The sequence below is a fragment of the Neolamprologus brichardi genome, chromosome 3 (assembly GCF_056152115.1).
Source record: "Neolamprologus brichardi isolate AB-2024 chromosome 3, ASM5615211v1, whole genome shotgun sequence".
Taxonomy (NCBI): Eukaryota; Metazoa; Chordata; class Actinopteri; order Cichliformes; family Cichlidae; genus Neolamprologus; species Neolamprologus brichardi.
Genome location: NC_142106.1, coordinates 15,552,501 through 15,567,859, shown reverse-complemented (window position 1 = coordinate 15,567,859; position 15,359 = coordinate 15,552,501). Strand labels below are relative to the sequence as shown.

The 15,359-nt window shown below is 42.6% G+C and overlaps 2 protein-coding genes across 3 annotated transcripts in view; both read left to right on the top strand.

The window, feature by feature from the left end:
• LOC148103613 (Fc receptor-like protein 5) lies at positions 1 to 2,177 on the top strand. Its single transcript, XM_087839156.1, has 6 exons — positions 1 to 37; positions 84 to 119; positions 1,100 to 1,363; positions 1,443 to 1,688; positions 1,774 to 1,965; positions 2,077 to 2,177. Exons 1-6 carry the CDS (start codon positions 13 to 15, stop codon positions 2,175 to 2,177), a joined length of 864 nt encoding a protein of 287 aa, XP_087695282.1. The 5' UTR covers positions 1 to 12.
• A 3,092-nt stretch (positions 2,178 to 5,269) lies between these two features.
• Positions 5,270 to 15,359, top strand: part of psip1b (PC4 and SFRS1 interacting protein 1b) — a 17,026-nt gene continuing 6,936 nt past the window's right edge. The window contains exons 1-9 of one of the 2 annotated variants that reach the window (XM_006808846.2): positions 5,270 to 5,385; positions 8,659 to 8,783; positions 8,865 to 8,929; positions 9,010 to 9,145; positions 11,166 to 11,624; positions 12,534 to 12,725; positions 12,960 to 14,366; positions 14,442 to 14,548; positions 14,622 to 15,359. The exon at positions 14,622 to 15,359 is cut by the window's right edge and continues 181 nt beyond it. In XM_006808846.2, coding sequence (XP_006808909.2) covers positions 8,700 to 8,783; positions 8,865 to 8,929; positions 9,010 to 9,145; positions 11,166 to 11,624; positions 12,534 to 12,725; positions 12,960 to 14,366; positions 14,442 to 14,548; positions 14,622 to 15,359 — 3,188 coding nt within the window. In that variant the 5' untranslated portion in view covers positions 5,270 to 5,385; positions 8,659 to 8,699. Of the gene's footprint in view, positions 5,386 to 8,658; positions 8,784 to 8,864; positions 8,930 to 9,009; positions 9,146 to 11,165; positions 11,625 to 12,533; positions 12,726 to 12,920; positions 14,367 to 14,441; positions 14,549 to 14,621 lie in introns of both variants that reach the window. The other variant, XM_035915887.2, reaches the window with a different exon arrangement.

Here is a 15,359-nt window from a genome sequence, read left to right as displayed (position 1 = left end):
TTGAGCAGCAGGATGGAGGAAACGTCTCTGCTGTCTTGCTGAATGTTAAACTCTGAACTAACCTGAGTTTAATTTCTCTTTAGTTCTGATCTCACTGCTGAGCTGCACCACAAACCAAGGTCAGTAACCTTCTTTTGTCACACTGTAAATCTGGCAGACTTAGCAAAATGTGAAATAGTTTTAAAACAAATAATCTTTTTGTCTGTTTTCATGGATATGAATTCTCCATTTTCTTTTCATTAGCAAGTCTGCATAAACATTTTGGCTGTTTAAAGATGAAAGTATTTTTTGACTCACTTGAAGAGATTATTAAAGTTGTCACCATACACAGGCAATTACAATGGGATGCAAAAGTTTGGGCAACCTTGTTAATAGTCATTATTTTCCTTTATAAATCATTGGTTGTTACAATAAAAAATGCAAGAGCGTAGATTTGGCAAGGATGGAAGGGACATGTCCCCACCAATATCCAGCGATTATTGAATTATCCCCACCAATAATTTGATCTCTTCGAGTAAAGAAAAACAAAATTGGTAGAAAGAAAAAAACGATCTGTCAACGCCTCATTCGCCTGAGCTTGAAGGGTAGACCCCCCGCAGGGGCGAGAGGGGAATTTATATGTTTAACAAAACCTAACCTAAATGACAGCAACATCAAGTTTTCTTTCTTTCTTTTTAAAGAACGGTCGTACTCGAACATGGGCCGGCCGCTCTCAGCGATTCGATATATGACTACTTGCTCATCCAACTGAGCTAAAGCTACGCCCGTTTTTCTTTCTTTCTTTCTTTCTTTCTTTCTGAAGAATGTTTCATGTGTAGCACATATGTTGTTTAGATACCTCACCCTTGCATCAAAGAAAACAAAGCTCTGAAAAGTAGAAACATTTAAAACCCAACTATCTTTTCTAAACTGAACAGAGAAGAAGTTTCATCTTTCACTGTTTTAAAATGGGCAAATTTGAAACATTTGGGGAGATTCTTAAAGTGAATACAGACAACCAAATACTTTCAGGGCCATATGTCACAGCAGAGGAGACAACTGGCAACTGTCTCATGATCAAAAAACATACACAATAAATATCCTGCTCTCTCTATCACAGCTCGTCTGACTGTGAGTCCCAGCAGCTCTCAGTTCTTTAAAGGAGACTTTGTGTCTCTGAGCTGTGAGGAGGACGACAGCTCTGCTGGATGGACTCTGAGGAGAAACACAAGCAGAGAAACCAGGACTCAGTGTGGAGATGGGTGGGAAAAACCAGCTGGTTCTTCCTGTGACATAAACTACATCTACCCATTGGACAGTGGAGTTTACTGGTGTGAGTCCAGAGAGGGTGCCATCAGTAACATGGTTAACCTGACAGTCACTGGTAAGCTGAGTGTGTGGAGTTAGTGTTGATGAAGCTGTGTGTAAATGGATGAAATGCTGTAGTTTGTCTCTGTTTTGAGGTGGATCAGTGATCCTGCAGAGTCCTGTCCTCCCTGTGATGGAGGGAGATGACGTCACTCTGCTCTGTAAAACAAAGACCACTCCCTCCAACCTCCCAGCTGCTTTCTATAAAGATGGCTCCCTCATCAGGAAGCAGCCTACAGGTCACATGACCATCCAGCATGTTTCCAGGTCTGATGAAGGCCTCTACAAGTGTAACATCAGCGGTCATGGAGAGTCTCCATCCAGCTGGATCACTGTCACAGGTGAGGAGCTTCACTCTGATTTCACCTCTTATTTCATCCACATATTCACCTGAGGTATATTCACCAGGTGGGATTCTCTCTGCAGATAAACCAACAACCAGACCTCCACCCCCATCTACAGTGAGATCCACCACTGCTGTGCCGCCTTTGACAGCTCCACTCCCTGACTACAGCTCCCTCCAGCTTGCGTTCAGAGTGCTCCTCCACCTGGTGGTGTTCTTTCCATACTTCATGTCCACTCTTCTCATGATATCTTTATATCAACTCAGAGCCAAAGGTAACACTCTGAGTCACTCACTGAACAATCAATATGGTGATGATTAACTCATCTCTCTGTCTGAACTCCTCATGAGTTAACAGCAGATACATTTTAAAACTTATATTTCAGGAAATGAACCTCATGCATCAGTGGAAAAGATGCAACCCAGTCAGGCTGAGCAGGGATTAGATGCCCACTATGATGATGTCACTACAGAGCATCACTTCTGACCTGAAATTAAGCAGAGACCTGCTCATGTTGCATTCAGGTCCTGTTGCAGTTCCTGTAAATTTCCACACTGGAAACAAACTAACCCTTGTAATAATGCCTCAAACAAAGCAGCAACATATGTGATGTGCATGACCAGCTATGCACTCTCACTGTGTCATAATATCCTGGAGTATCTGACATCCACAGGAGAAACTCAGACAGAGCCCAGGCTGAGTTACTACACGTTACATCATCAAAGAGAAGAGAGTTTCTTTAGATCCAACAATCAAAGATCAATAACAATTTTAATTAAAAATGAAATCATGGATGAAAATACATAAAAAATACAAGAAATGAAAAAATAATAATTATTACAATATTACAGTACTCTCTGGTTGTTTGCACTCTCAACACTTTCTCAGTCCTTTCACATTGAAGGCCTTTTGTTTAAGAATACAAACAAAACAATCTTTGTTAAATTCTGTCTGTTGTTAAATGTTTCTAACAGTTAGCAGCAGCAGGTTTGCCTGCCTGCACTTTATAGAAAGAACCTGCAGGATGCATAGAAGCTCTTTACTGACATCTGGTGGCTCAAAACAACAACTGTTTGAATTCTAAATTATATTTAATTTATTTTTTTAATATAACTATATTTGTGTACAAAGCTCTGTAGCCAGTTGTGTGATGGAAAGTTTCTGCTCTTCTCTGTGTCAGGCTAACCTGGCTGAATGAAAGGCTCCACAGTATCATGCTCTGCCTCCATATAATCTTTCAGTACTAAATATTCCCACATGCACAGCTCTGCTTTTCCCCCCATGATAAATAACTTGTGTCTATAAATAATTTGGTGCTTGTTGTTCTTGTTGGTCAGATGTGATGCAGACTGCAGAACTCTGTGCTGTCGTTTGTCTCTTTGCAAAACAGATTAAACCTCACAAAGACGACCTGTTCTCGTGTGATTCAATTTAGTTCATATTTCTATAACAGTTAGTGGTAGTTCAGACACACAATTGTTTATGCTTTTTGTTTCACAGAATGTTTGATGGTAAAGAGGTTCTTATTTTTTAAAAAAAATACAATTCTAGATGGTTTCTGTTATATACGAACCATTCTAAAACATGGACATCAAAAGCTGATTAAAGAGGGATTTTATTGTATTTATTAGATTTGTTGTTATTATTGATTTATATTTTTTTATTATTATTATTGTTATTATTATTTAACACAATTTAAATATAAAATAAATTTTTAAAAAAATAACTTAAAAAAAAACAGTTAAGCACTGTTGCCTCACAAGAAGAAGCTCCTGGGTTTGACACCACCATCTGTGGATGTGGAGTGCTCCAACTTCAAAGTCCAAACACATGCACTTAGTTTGTTAAATTAATTAGTGATTCCTAATTGTTCGTAGTTGTGAATGGATGTAAAACTTTAGGTAAAACCTAATATTAGAGTGAACACTGTAATTTGACAGTCGTTCTTCACTAAAATGAAAATTATTAAAAAATTTGCCAGAACTTGAGATGGTCAGAACCTGACTGATGATCCTGCAGGTTGGATGTCTTCTGTTATCCTCAACGCTAAGGTGACTGAAGATCAGCAGCAGGGCTTTTAATCTGCTGTTCACTTGCAACTGGTATTAAGATTTTTTTTTCTTTTAGGGCTTTTAGATCACAGTGACACCAATGAGGTAACTCTCGGCTGACTGTGACCAGAGACATTCTTGCCCATATCACCTTCACTCGAGTCCCACTGACATATACTTCAGCTCAGCCATAAAGTGGTGGGCCACGTAAAATCACAGAGCGGGGTCGGCAGACGCTGAGGCGCATAGTGTGCAGAGGCCAGCAACTTTTCTGCAGAGTAAGTCACTACGGACCTCCAAACTTCATGTGGCATTCAGATTAGCTCAAGAACGGTGCTTAGAGAGTGTCATGGAATGGATTTCCACGGAAACAGCAGCATCCAAGCCTTATATCAGCAAACGCAATGCAACATGTCATTCGCAGTTGTGTACAGCATGCCACCACTGGACTCTAGAGCACTGACATAAGACATTTTGGATAATTTAATGTTCCTAACTTTGTGGCAACAGTTTGGGGATGGCCCCTTCCTGTTCCAACATGACTGACAGGTCCATAAAGGCCTGCACAGAGTCCTGATCGAAACCTGACAAAACACCTTCAGGATGAATTAGAGCAGAGACTGCTCTAATTCTTTTTAGATTTTGTTTTCATTTTTAATCTGTGTAAGCATCGAATTAAGTCTGTTAATAAAGCTTGATTGATTTATTAGTTCTAAACCTTGTGGAAAGCCTTCCACAAGGTTTAGAACGATATAGTAGTGCATTTAATTTCTGGCACACTTTGCATTTGCAAAACAACTGTTGAAACTAGTTCTCTTTTTTATTATTACTTCAACCATGAAATTTTAATTTATACAGAAAAACGAGGATCTACATTTTTTTTCATATAGTGTCACTGCTATGAGAAGATGGAGTAGATCACTGCCAATTACAGTGTCTTATTTTGACTTTTAAAAGTTGTTGGAGTTACTGTTACTAACAGTGACCCCAACAAAGATACTAACAATGTTACTATGTTACTAACAATGCAAGACGTAACCATATAAAAAATCATTAGAAAAATGCATCTTGGTGTGGTACCTGTCTGCACTCTAAACATACATAGTTCTCATTTATAATTGTCAGTGAACTTTACGTTCGTTACATTTATTTTCCCCAAAAACACATTAGTGCACGCGTGAATATGTGAATGAAGTTATGAACTTATTATGAAGTTCAGTACTTTATATTGAGGGCAGACCAATCCACGCGCTGAGGTATCGTAGCAACGGGCAGACGCTCAATGCCGAAAGTCGGAAATGACGACAGAATTATTAGTTCAAAGTAGTGCTTTATTTCTTAAGGTGTGCATTGATGACATCATTATGGTGATTATAAAGAAAGGAATCTAAATTCAGATTTAAAAAAAACAAACAAATAAACAAAAAAAACAACCTTTGTACCCTAAGGTGGTACGGTCCAAAAGCTCCCGTGTGGTTGGAACGGTCCTCTAGCGGCGGGAAAAAATACACTATTGTGGATCACGTGACACGAACACAGAGGTCAATATGGCGACGTGCATTAGAGGATAGCTTAGTAACAAGAAGCCTTGTTGTTTCGTGTTTTTTGTCCGCGGTGCCAGACGGCAGTCGTTCTGTGTGCAGGTGAGTCCACCCCACATCCACGGTGCATGCCACAAACACGGAGTAGGGGTGCGCGAGTCGGCACGTTAGCGCGAGCTTTCAGTGGTTAGCCTGTATTTGTAAACAAAGCGTAAACACGCAGACGAGAGCGAAACCGATGAGCTAGTGTGAAAGATTATACTTTGCACACGCAAAGGTCAGCTGGTGGGACGATTCAGGTCCAGAAAGTGAAATTTTTACTTACAGACTTCAAGTCTGGCCCTGCTTATGCATCCTCTCAGGGTTAGCACATGTTGTGTGTATTGATTGAAGTATTGCTGCCACGTTATCGTTAATCTCCAAGTTTACGTTAAATGTATTAATTCTTTGTGTGGTGGTGTGTTTGAGTTTGAAATTGAGTTGAGGTAATATTCAAACCCCCAACTAGTGGAAAAGCCCTCTAACTCAGGCCTGAAATTCATGTTTAAAAAGAAGAGAAAGAAAACAGTTGGGGTTTCCGCTTTAATTGTTTCCTACAGACGATTTTATGCACTTGGTAAGATCAGGGCTGGACACGCACAGTGAACAAAACACGCAGCAAAGTAATACCTAAAAAAATGTTACAGTCCATTTATTCTGTGGTCAGAAGTTCACACCCACCCATGAATGTCATGATAATTTTAGGCGTTTGATGATTTCTTTGAACTGTGGAATCTTTGCACAGCTCACATCTTTAATGGCTTTAAATAACAAGAATTGGGTTCACAATTTGGATTAACAAGCTTCCTCATAATTCAGGATGGATATCTTCTTGGCAGAATTGGTCGTTTCTTTAAACTCGAGAAAGGCTTTAAGAAGACCAGAAGCTCAGTGTTCACCTGCTTTATCTCATAAAAAAACAGCTCTTGTCCCGCTGGAACACCTGACTGTCTATGTTTCAACCACCTTGATGTTTATTTAAGGTGAAGATTTTTGAGGTAGTTCTCTTCTTCTTTATTCCTCAATGTGTAATGTTACTAGTACCATCACAGCTAAACAGCCCCAGGGCGTGATGCTACCACTGTGCTGTACAGTTGCTCTGTGTCCTTGGGTTTGAGTGGTTTTCTTTTTTGCTGAGAGAAGTTCAGGAGTTCACACTATTTTATTATCAGGCAGTTAAAGGTTTGGGTTGCACAGCTGTGGACCTCTCAGTCTGCTTACAGAGAAGAATATATTAGACACATGAAAACAGAACATATTTGTGGTTGGTTATTGATGGGGAGATGCTGTGGTTTAGACTTAGTGCTCCCTGATTTGTTCTCCTCGTCGTCCATCCACTTGGCCACAGCGGAATTAACCTCAAGTCAGGGATCTTGTCCTGTATAAGAAAACCCGTCCCCACCTTATAAATGTTACCAGAGATGTTTTATTTTCATGCTGATGTCAGCTTTAACTGACACAATGAAGTCTTTATTTCTTGTTGACACACAAGGCCAAGCAGCCGTTCCCGTCTGAAACTGTGTTCTGTAGCAGTTTACCTTCAACACCCAACTCTATCTAACCCTTCACAACGTGGGGTTAGTGCTTGTATCTTTTTAATGAGAAGTGTATCAACTCTATTATGAGCATGCATTGCAATTAATGTTAAAAATAAACTTTATCAAAAAAAAAAAACCACCTCTCATTGAGGCCAAAACATTTTGTGTTGTCTGAATATAAAATTCTCCAGAAGGTATTTGGCTTGTCCATGTGGACACCTGTAGATTTCAGATCAGCTTGAAGGAGTTTGATTTGGAGGCTTATTTCTTCTTTCTCACACTTTCAGTCCATGGTGATATAAAACTGGTTTCACTGGGGTTCTGTTTCCAGCTCTTGGTGGTTCCCAAACATCCTAACCGAGAACATCATCTGAGGGTAGGGCTGCACGATTAATCGTTAGAAAATCGATTCATACTTATGTGCGATCTCATTTCCAAATGACAACAATAAAAAAAAAAATAAAAAAAAATTTTTGATCTGGGACGTAATCTGCATGAAAACAAGCGCTCACTCTTCCTGCTCAACAAATGACAAGGGCGGAGCCTTATACCACGTGATACAGAAGCTGGCTGCTAAAATTGGCAGGGAAAAAACAACGGAGAGCACGTCAGGGATGATGAGAAAGTGACTGGAGAAAATCCGTCCCGGTCAACCACCCAAACATCAATAACGGGAACCTTATACAGCGCTTCCCTATACCCGTCGAACTCCCGCAGACCAAAGATATGGCTCCATCAGCACTGTGCAAAACGAGAGATTTAGGAAAATGATCAACACCCTAGACAAACGCTACACAGTGCCGTCCCGCAACTATTTTTCTATTGGTGCACTACCTGCTCTATACACGCAGTGTCGAGCAACGGTGGAGACGGAATTTCAAGCAGTACAACATTTTGCAGCAACGACAAAATGTGAGACATTTGTTGTTTTTATTTTTATTTATTGTTTTTATGTTCAGTCTCAACTGCTACAAAGTTGATGTGCAGTTAATAAGCGCAATAAATATTTATGTTGGAAAAGAAAATCATGAGAGAATCGTGATCTCAATTCTAAGCAAAAAAATCGTGATTCTCATTTTATGCAAAGTCGTGCAGCCCTATCTGAGGGTCACATCATGGGGCTTCTAGACCAAAAGTGGTGACAGATCTGAATAACTTGTACTTGAATACAGTTGTTTGAACTGATGATCTTTGAATCTGCATTTGTTTAGAAATGAGATCTTTCCAACTTGTATAAATCTACAGTTCTCCTTGTTATAGCTTCTTTGTTCTGGGAGTTAAAACAAACAAACAAATAATTTTTATCATGCAAAGAGATCATGATCAATAACATGATCAACACTAACACACCAACTTTAGCATCATTCAGTTTCCCTCAGGATGAATAAAGTATTATCAACCAATCAATCAATCAATCAATCAATAAAAGATTAAGTGAGTGTGTGTGTGTTTGACCCTGTGTGGAGAAAGTCCAAAGTGAATTCAAACTTGTGCATCCAATTCTTGTTTTATTTAAGTTATTAAAGATGGATGTACGGTCATTCCACCCTGGAGAAAGAGTGGATTCAATAAGTCATTAAAAACCCCAAACTACCATCACATTGATGCTAATGAGTGTTTGTAATCCTCTGACTACAACGTACGTCACAGCTGTGTGGGGTTACTACAGGCTGAAGAACAGCTCGAATCAACATCTGTTCATTTACTCTCACTCTTACCCACATTTACCTCCTTAAATGAAACCCGGTAAAGTGTGTGAAACAGCTGCTGTGGTCTAAATGGTCTGCTTGTCTTTCAGTGTTTGATTCCTGCTGTGCGACCGAGCTCTGAAGCGACAGGATGCCGGGAAAAAACGGCGACCAGTTCAAACCCGGAGACCTGGTGTTCGCCAAGATGAAGGGCTTCCCTCACTGGCCGGCGAGGGTGCGCTCACACCTCAGCTGTAAATACCTGCATGCAGCTGTTTGTGTGTACGCGCTTTAACTCTTCTTCTGTGTTTTACAGATCTGTAAGTCGGACGAGGGGTACAAGAAGCGAGTCCCCGTCTTCTTTTTTGGCACCCATCAGATGTACGTACGTGCAGCTGCAGATCGATCGTGTCAGATTCTGAGCAGCATTGATCGAACTGTGATTAATCTCCCCTCCCCAGAGGCTTCCTGCCGCCGGAGAACATCGTCCCTTATGTGGGAAACAAGATGAAGTATGGCAGCGGCGTTCGCATCAAAGGCTTCACCGAGGGCATGTGGGAGATCCAGAACACGCCTGGAGTCGGGAGTAAACTCAAAGTCAGTCTCTCTTTAAAGATCACTCATCAGTTGTAATGAAAATGCTACGTAATCGCTTCAGTTCATTTTTATGTGATTGAATGGTTATGAATGAACTGCTCAAAGCATTTTCTAATGATGTGTTTGTAATATTTCTGACGCACTGCTTAAAAAAAGCTTATATAGCTTTAAAATTATATTTGTGATGATGTATCTGGTATATAAAAATACTGAACAGTGTTTTATTGATGCTTTCAGTTTTCAGCCTGCAGCTTTTATTAATGTCAGTGAATTCAGGGCATTTTCCACCTTCTCCAGTTAGCTGCTAGAGATGGGTATTGATAAGATTTTCATGATTCCGATTCCATTTTCGATTCTCTTTAACGATTTGATTCTTTATCGATTCTTTTCAAAAAAGGAGAACACTAAGGTCGATTAGCTTAGAACTTTGTTTTATATCTTCTCTTTGAACAAGATAGAAATTTAGGAGTAACATGGCCTTACAAACCCAACAGTGAGATCTTAAGAGATCCAGCCTACAGCTCTTCAATGGGGTGTCACAGGATCCCCAGGGAAAAAATTGTAAATGTAAAATAATAAATATTCTTCTGTAGCAATAACAAAGTATAACATAAATTATTCTGTAGCAATTACACAAGAATATCCAGTAATGTTCCTGCCTACAATTAAACACATTCACTTACTGAAAATTGGGGGCATCTGCTGTGGCAAATGGGTGCAAATCTTTGACCACAAACTTAGTCACTGCTCGGTGACATTCGTCTATCCTGGCCTGAAAGGAGACGCTACCGGTAGACTGCAGCGAGAACTGCCAGCATCTGAGCCAGACTCTGTCTGTCTCTCTCATCATGGTCATCTAAATGCACAGTAATGGCAGGTTTTGTAATAAGGCAGATCGCGCTAACATAATATGCACTGTTAGTTGATTATTTACCTGCCGCATTAACGGGAGAGGACGTGCAAACGTTACCGCTGCTGCTGGGTTGAGATTCACGAGTTCGGAGCGGAATTAAAAACACGACATTCATTTAAGGTCATCGCGTGTTTTGTGAGCAAATGCTTTTGCATATTTGTAGTGTTTCCTCCCTTAAATGAAATATCTACTTTGCAAGTATAACTAAACTTTTGAGCGTTTGAGCCGCCGTGTTTCCTGCCAGGTAAATGACGCTCCGCAACGTGGTGACGTCATTCGGGGCGACTGGAATCGATAAGGGAATCGTTTGCAAAAATGGCAAACAATTCCAAGGAATTGAAACAGTGGTTCTTCTCAACAAGAACCAGTTTTCAATACCCATCACTATTAGCTGCTGTGATTGATCAGACACTCTTACATCGCCTAAACAATTATATTGGGTAATTTGATGTAGCACAGCTTTACTTCAGCAGTATCAGTCTGTCCAGTTGGGTCAGATCATCACCTGAAGTGACCGGTCCAACAGTGAGGGCTGGTTCTCTTCACAGATGTGAGCAGGTTCAGGATGACCTCATGTGACAGACATGAAAGAGTAAATGTTTCACGTGCAGCATCATCTGTAAAGAGAGCAGGCCGCTGTGGTGGTGTTGTCTGATACTGTCCTCAGTCCAGTCCATAGTGGTTAAAAAGCTACTGTCTCTTTAACAGCTGAACGTCTACAAACACAAGGTTACCTTTGAATCCTTCAGCAGACGTGTTGGAGGACCATTTGTAATCAGTGTATTTCTAGTTTTGGTCAGTTGGTTGTTGACGTTGTTTACTCGCAAAATGTCCAGTCAGATTCACCCTCAAACGGGCAGCCGTGTGAGAACAGTTTAGGTGGAAAAAGGAGTGAACTCTATCTCAACTAGTTACATTTGTGTTCATTTGTTTTGGAAGCTGACCAATCAGAACAGACTAGGGTCAAAGGCATGGATACGGGGCTGTAAAGGCTATTTCCAACATATTTCTCACACTGCTGGCACCTCTGCTTCGTAAATGTTTATAGCCCATGAGTGAGGCATGTTTCGGTTCTACTAAAGGTTCTCCGTTCTATCTTCTGTTCAGGTACCGGGGAAGACAAACACAGAAAGTACACCAGCAAAACCGGCTTCTGCAACCAAAGCTCCTCCAGCTAAAACTACACCTGCCAAATCAACCAAGGCTACACCTGCCAAGTCCGCACCAGCGACCAAATCTACACCCTCTAAACTGATGTCTGCTGCTAAAAGTCCAACTCCAAGCGCTGTCACTAAATCTCCTCTCAGCAGATCCGAGTCGGCCAGTAAAGCGGCCGCCGACAGGCGGCGCACAGGAGGCGAAAAGGAAGCTGCTGTTAAAACTCCCACACGAGTTTCATCAAGATTGGCTGCAGAGCAAAGTGAGGAGTCCAAACAGGCTTCCACCCCTGCTACAGACACTGCAGAGACCGTTGCGACTGCTCGAACCAGAAGGTCGGCAAGCGGCGGTCCGTCTGCAGGAGGGAGTGCAGGTGAACACACCGTCTTGGCCAAGACGGACAAAGAGGTGAGAGGTTAAATGTTTTAAAGCTGTGGGGCTGTTCCATTTGGGGACAGGGCCTCTGGACTGGCAGTGGTTCAGCAGTGGTTCTGGGGTCTCTCAGCCTCCCTGCAACAACTACACCAGGGGGCTGGAGATGGCGCCTGTCCGTCAGACAGTGAGGGTTACCATCCTGGTTGTGGAGCACTGGACCCACTCTCTATGTGCTCTGCGAACTTGGAAAAATCACATCCTCAGAGTGTGCTGCAGGGAGTGATTTAGGAGGATTAAGCTCCTTGTTGTGTGCTGGTGTTTCACTGTCTGTTGTGAGATTGAACTTGAAAGGTGCAAAGTTAAAAAAAAAAAGTGTCCACGTGTCCATCAGTGTCTGTCTCAACGGGTGGTGCTATGGAGTAATTGGATGTCACAGATTAAACATTTTCATGGAGATTTGAGCATTTCTGCATCTGTTGATCACAGATAAGGACGTGGACCTACAGTGGAGAAAGAATAAAGGTTTTGCTTGATATTGTGTTTTTTGGCTTTGCACCTGCCACACGTCTGTGGATATTTTCCTGTTTTCTGGATATATAGATTGGTAAAGCAGGGCGGCGGAGATCCGTCTCTGTGTGCTCGAAATTGGAGGATTGAATTGAGGATTGAAGCTCCCGTGCAGAAGCTTCCAAAGCACCAACAATCTGTGTGGACGACGGTCTCGGGCTCACGTCACCGCCTTTGAAGTGTCAGGTTCATTCTGCTCTAACACACCCTCATGAGAACACCAGCAATCCATGGCTCGCCTCATCCTCTAGTTTATGGAAGAAACTGGAGCTTCTTCTTTTATTAGAGCTCAGTGGGGAAGAGCATGGTGAACTGTTGACATTAAATGCTTACAAATAAACGTTTGTTTCTTCTTTTTCTTCTTCTTTTTCTCAGACAGGAGCGGTCAAAGCTACAGTGGGTGAAACCACAGCGAGTAAAGAAAAGGCTAAAAGCACAACTGAAGCAGCGGCAAAGGAAGCAGAACCCAGACAGGCTGAAGCCTCCAAAGAAGCTGCAAGTGAAGCGACGACCAGGAGCCGAGCAGAAGAGCCAAAGCTGAACACACATCGAGTGATGCTGCCCGTTGTAAGTTTAAATGAGCCGTTAATAACTTGTGTTATTCAACAGCTCAACACTGTTCAAAGAAAAGCCTTCAGTTCTTTCTTTGATTAAAATGTAAGATTTAATCTAAAAGCTCAATTCAGACCCTCTGCTAATCTAATGCGTTGCTAAGCAACAGAAACACATGTTAAAGTTCCTTTTCTCATTTTGTCTTTTCAGCTTTTGAATAAAGTTTCATGTTTTCCTCGTCTCCGTCAGATCAATGTGAAGCTGCAGAAGATGGAACCTGCTCTGATGACGACCGGTGGAAGGAGCGAGGAGGAGGAGGAGGAGGAGGAGGAGGAAGACAGCAGAGACTTCAAGCGCCGAAATGAAGAGAAGGTGGAGAAGAAGGAGGAGGAAAAGGAAGACAGCAGAAGAGTAAGGACAAGGAGAGATGAGAGGGAGGAGCAGAAGAAAGAGGGCCGAGGAGTGAAGAGGAGGAAGGAGGAGGAGGACCAGAAGAAGGTGGATGAGGGGAAGGAGAAGGAAGATGACAAAGGAGTCAAGAAGAGAAGAGAGAAGAAAAACAATGAGGAGATGGTACAGAGGAAAACGAATGAGAAAGAGGAAGGAGAAAAGGAAGAGGCCCGAGGAGTCAAGAGGAGGAGCGAAGGGGAGGTGCAGAAGAAAAGTCAGGACAGCAGCGAGGAAAAGGCAACGATGGAGAGACGATCATCAAAAAGACACAAGGAACAGGAAAAGGGAACAGAGGAGGAAGGAGTAAAGACGAGTCCAGCTGAGGAGGAGGAGGAGAGTAAGAAAGAGGAGAAGCAGAAGAGAGACAGGAGCACAGACTGCAAAGAAACAAGGAGGATGAAAGAAAAAGAGGCGGAGAAGAAAGCGAGGAAGGATATTTCAGAGGAAAAGAAAGATGTGAAAAGTAAGGAGGTGGAGGAAGAGGAGGAGAAGAGGAGAGACAGGAGGCCGGAGGCCAGAGAAATGAGAAGGACGAAAGAAAAGGAGGTGCAGCAGAAAACGAGAAATGACACATCAGAAGAAAAGAATTTAAGAACAGAGGAGGAGGAGAAGGTGGTTGAAAAGGAGCAAATAAGTAGGGACACCAGTGAGGCCCGAGAAACGAGGAGGACAAGAGAAAAGGAGGCGCTTCGGAAGATGAGGACGGATACTTCAGAGAAAAGGAAAGATTTAGGAAGAGAAAAGGCGGCGAAGAAGTTGGAAGAGGAGAAGACCAGGAGAGAAAGGAGCACAGAGGCCCGAGAAACGAAGAGGACAAGAGATAAGGAGGTGCAGCAGAAAACAAGAAACGATCATTCAGAAGAAAAAGATTTAGGAAGAGAGAAGGAGGAGCAGAAGGTGGAAGAGGAGACGACAAGGAAAGACACCAGCCCGGAGCCCAAAGAAATGAGGAGGACGAGAGAAAAGGAGGCACTTCAGAAGATGAGGAAGGATGATTCAGATGAAAGGAAACAGTCAAGAAGAGAGAAGGAGGTAAAGAAGGAGGTGAAGAAGGTGCAGCAGAAGGCGAGGAAGGATGTTATAGAAGAAAAGAAAGATTCAAGAAGAGAAGAAGAAGAGGAGAAGAGGGAGAGGAGATCTGAGGGAGAGAAGCAGAAGGAGAAAACTGAGAGGGAGAAAAGAGGAGGTGCTGCTCCAGACGATGAGGTAGAGTCTGTCTTCATTAAAGAAATGTTTTAAATTGAAGAGAAGGATGAAAACGTCTCAACATTTCTCCTGCAGCGACAGCGCCACCTGGCCGCCAAGAGGGAGAGCGTGTTAAAGTCTCTGAGGGGTCTGCTGAAGGCCGGGAGAGGAGGGAGGAGGAGGGAGGCAATGAGGAGCGCTCTGTAAGAGGAAGGAAACAAAAGTGATACGGTAAAATCAGTCAGGAGTTTAAACCTCTGTCTGTTTTCTCATCAGGAGAGGCGGCGACGGAGCGAAGAGGAGGAGGACAGGAAGCCCGACAAGGTCAGAGTGGAGGAGTGCGAAGGAGTCAGCCGCAGCCAAGAAAACATCAGAGAAGAAGAAGGAAGGAGCCAAGAAGGGGAACGGGAGGACATCGGAGAAAAAGTTGGAGAAAAGTCGAGATGTGGAGCTGAAGACAAAGGAAAAGGAGGAGGAGAAGAAGACTGATGAAGAAAAGAAGGAGGAGAGAAAAATAATTGGAAAGATCGTCAAGGCAACAGCCGGGAAGGGTCCGAAGGTCCAGGTGAAGACGATGATGGGAGGAATGACCGTGAGGGAAGAGGAGAAGGTGGGAGGAACATCTGCAAAGGAGGTGGAGAAGAAGAAAGAGGAGAAGGTGGAAAAGAAAAGAAGTTTGGAGAAAGAGAAGAAGAAGGGCGCTGAAGAAAAAGAGAAGTCGGATGATGGGAGCTCGAAGAAAAGCATCGAGGTCCAGATGAAATCTGAAAGGACTCAAGTGGCAACGGAGGAGAAAAAAGCCAAGAGCGCGACGGAGGCTGCGAAGAAAAACGAGGAGCGCAAGGAGGAGGAAGCAGCAGCAAGAAGACAAGAACAGGAGGGTGAAGAAAAGAAGAAGGACGAGGCGGAGAAACCAAAAAAGGCGGAAAATGCAGAAACATGCGAAACGCAAAAAACAACGGGCGAGAAGAAATGTGAAGCCGCGGAGCCGGGCGGGCAGACGAAGACCGGCGA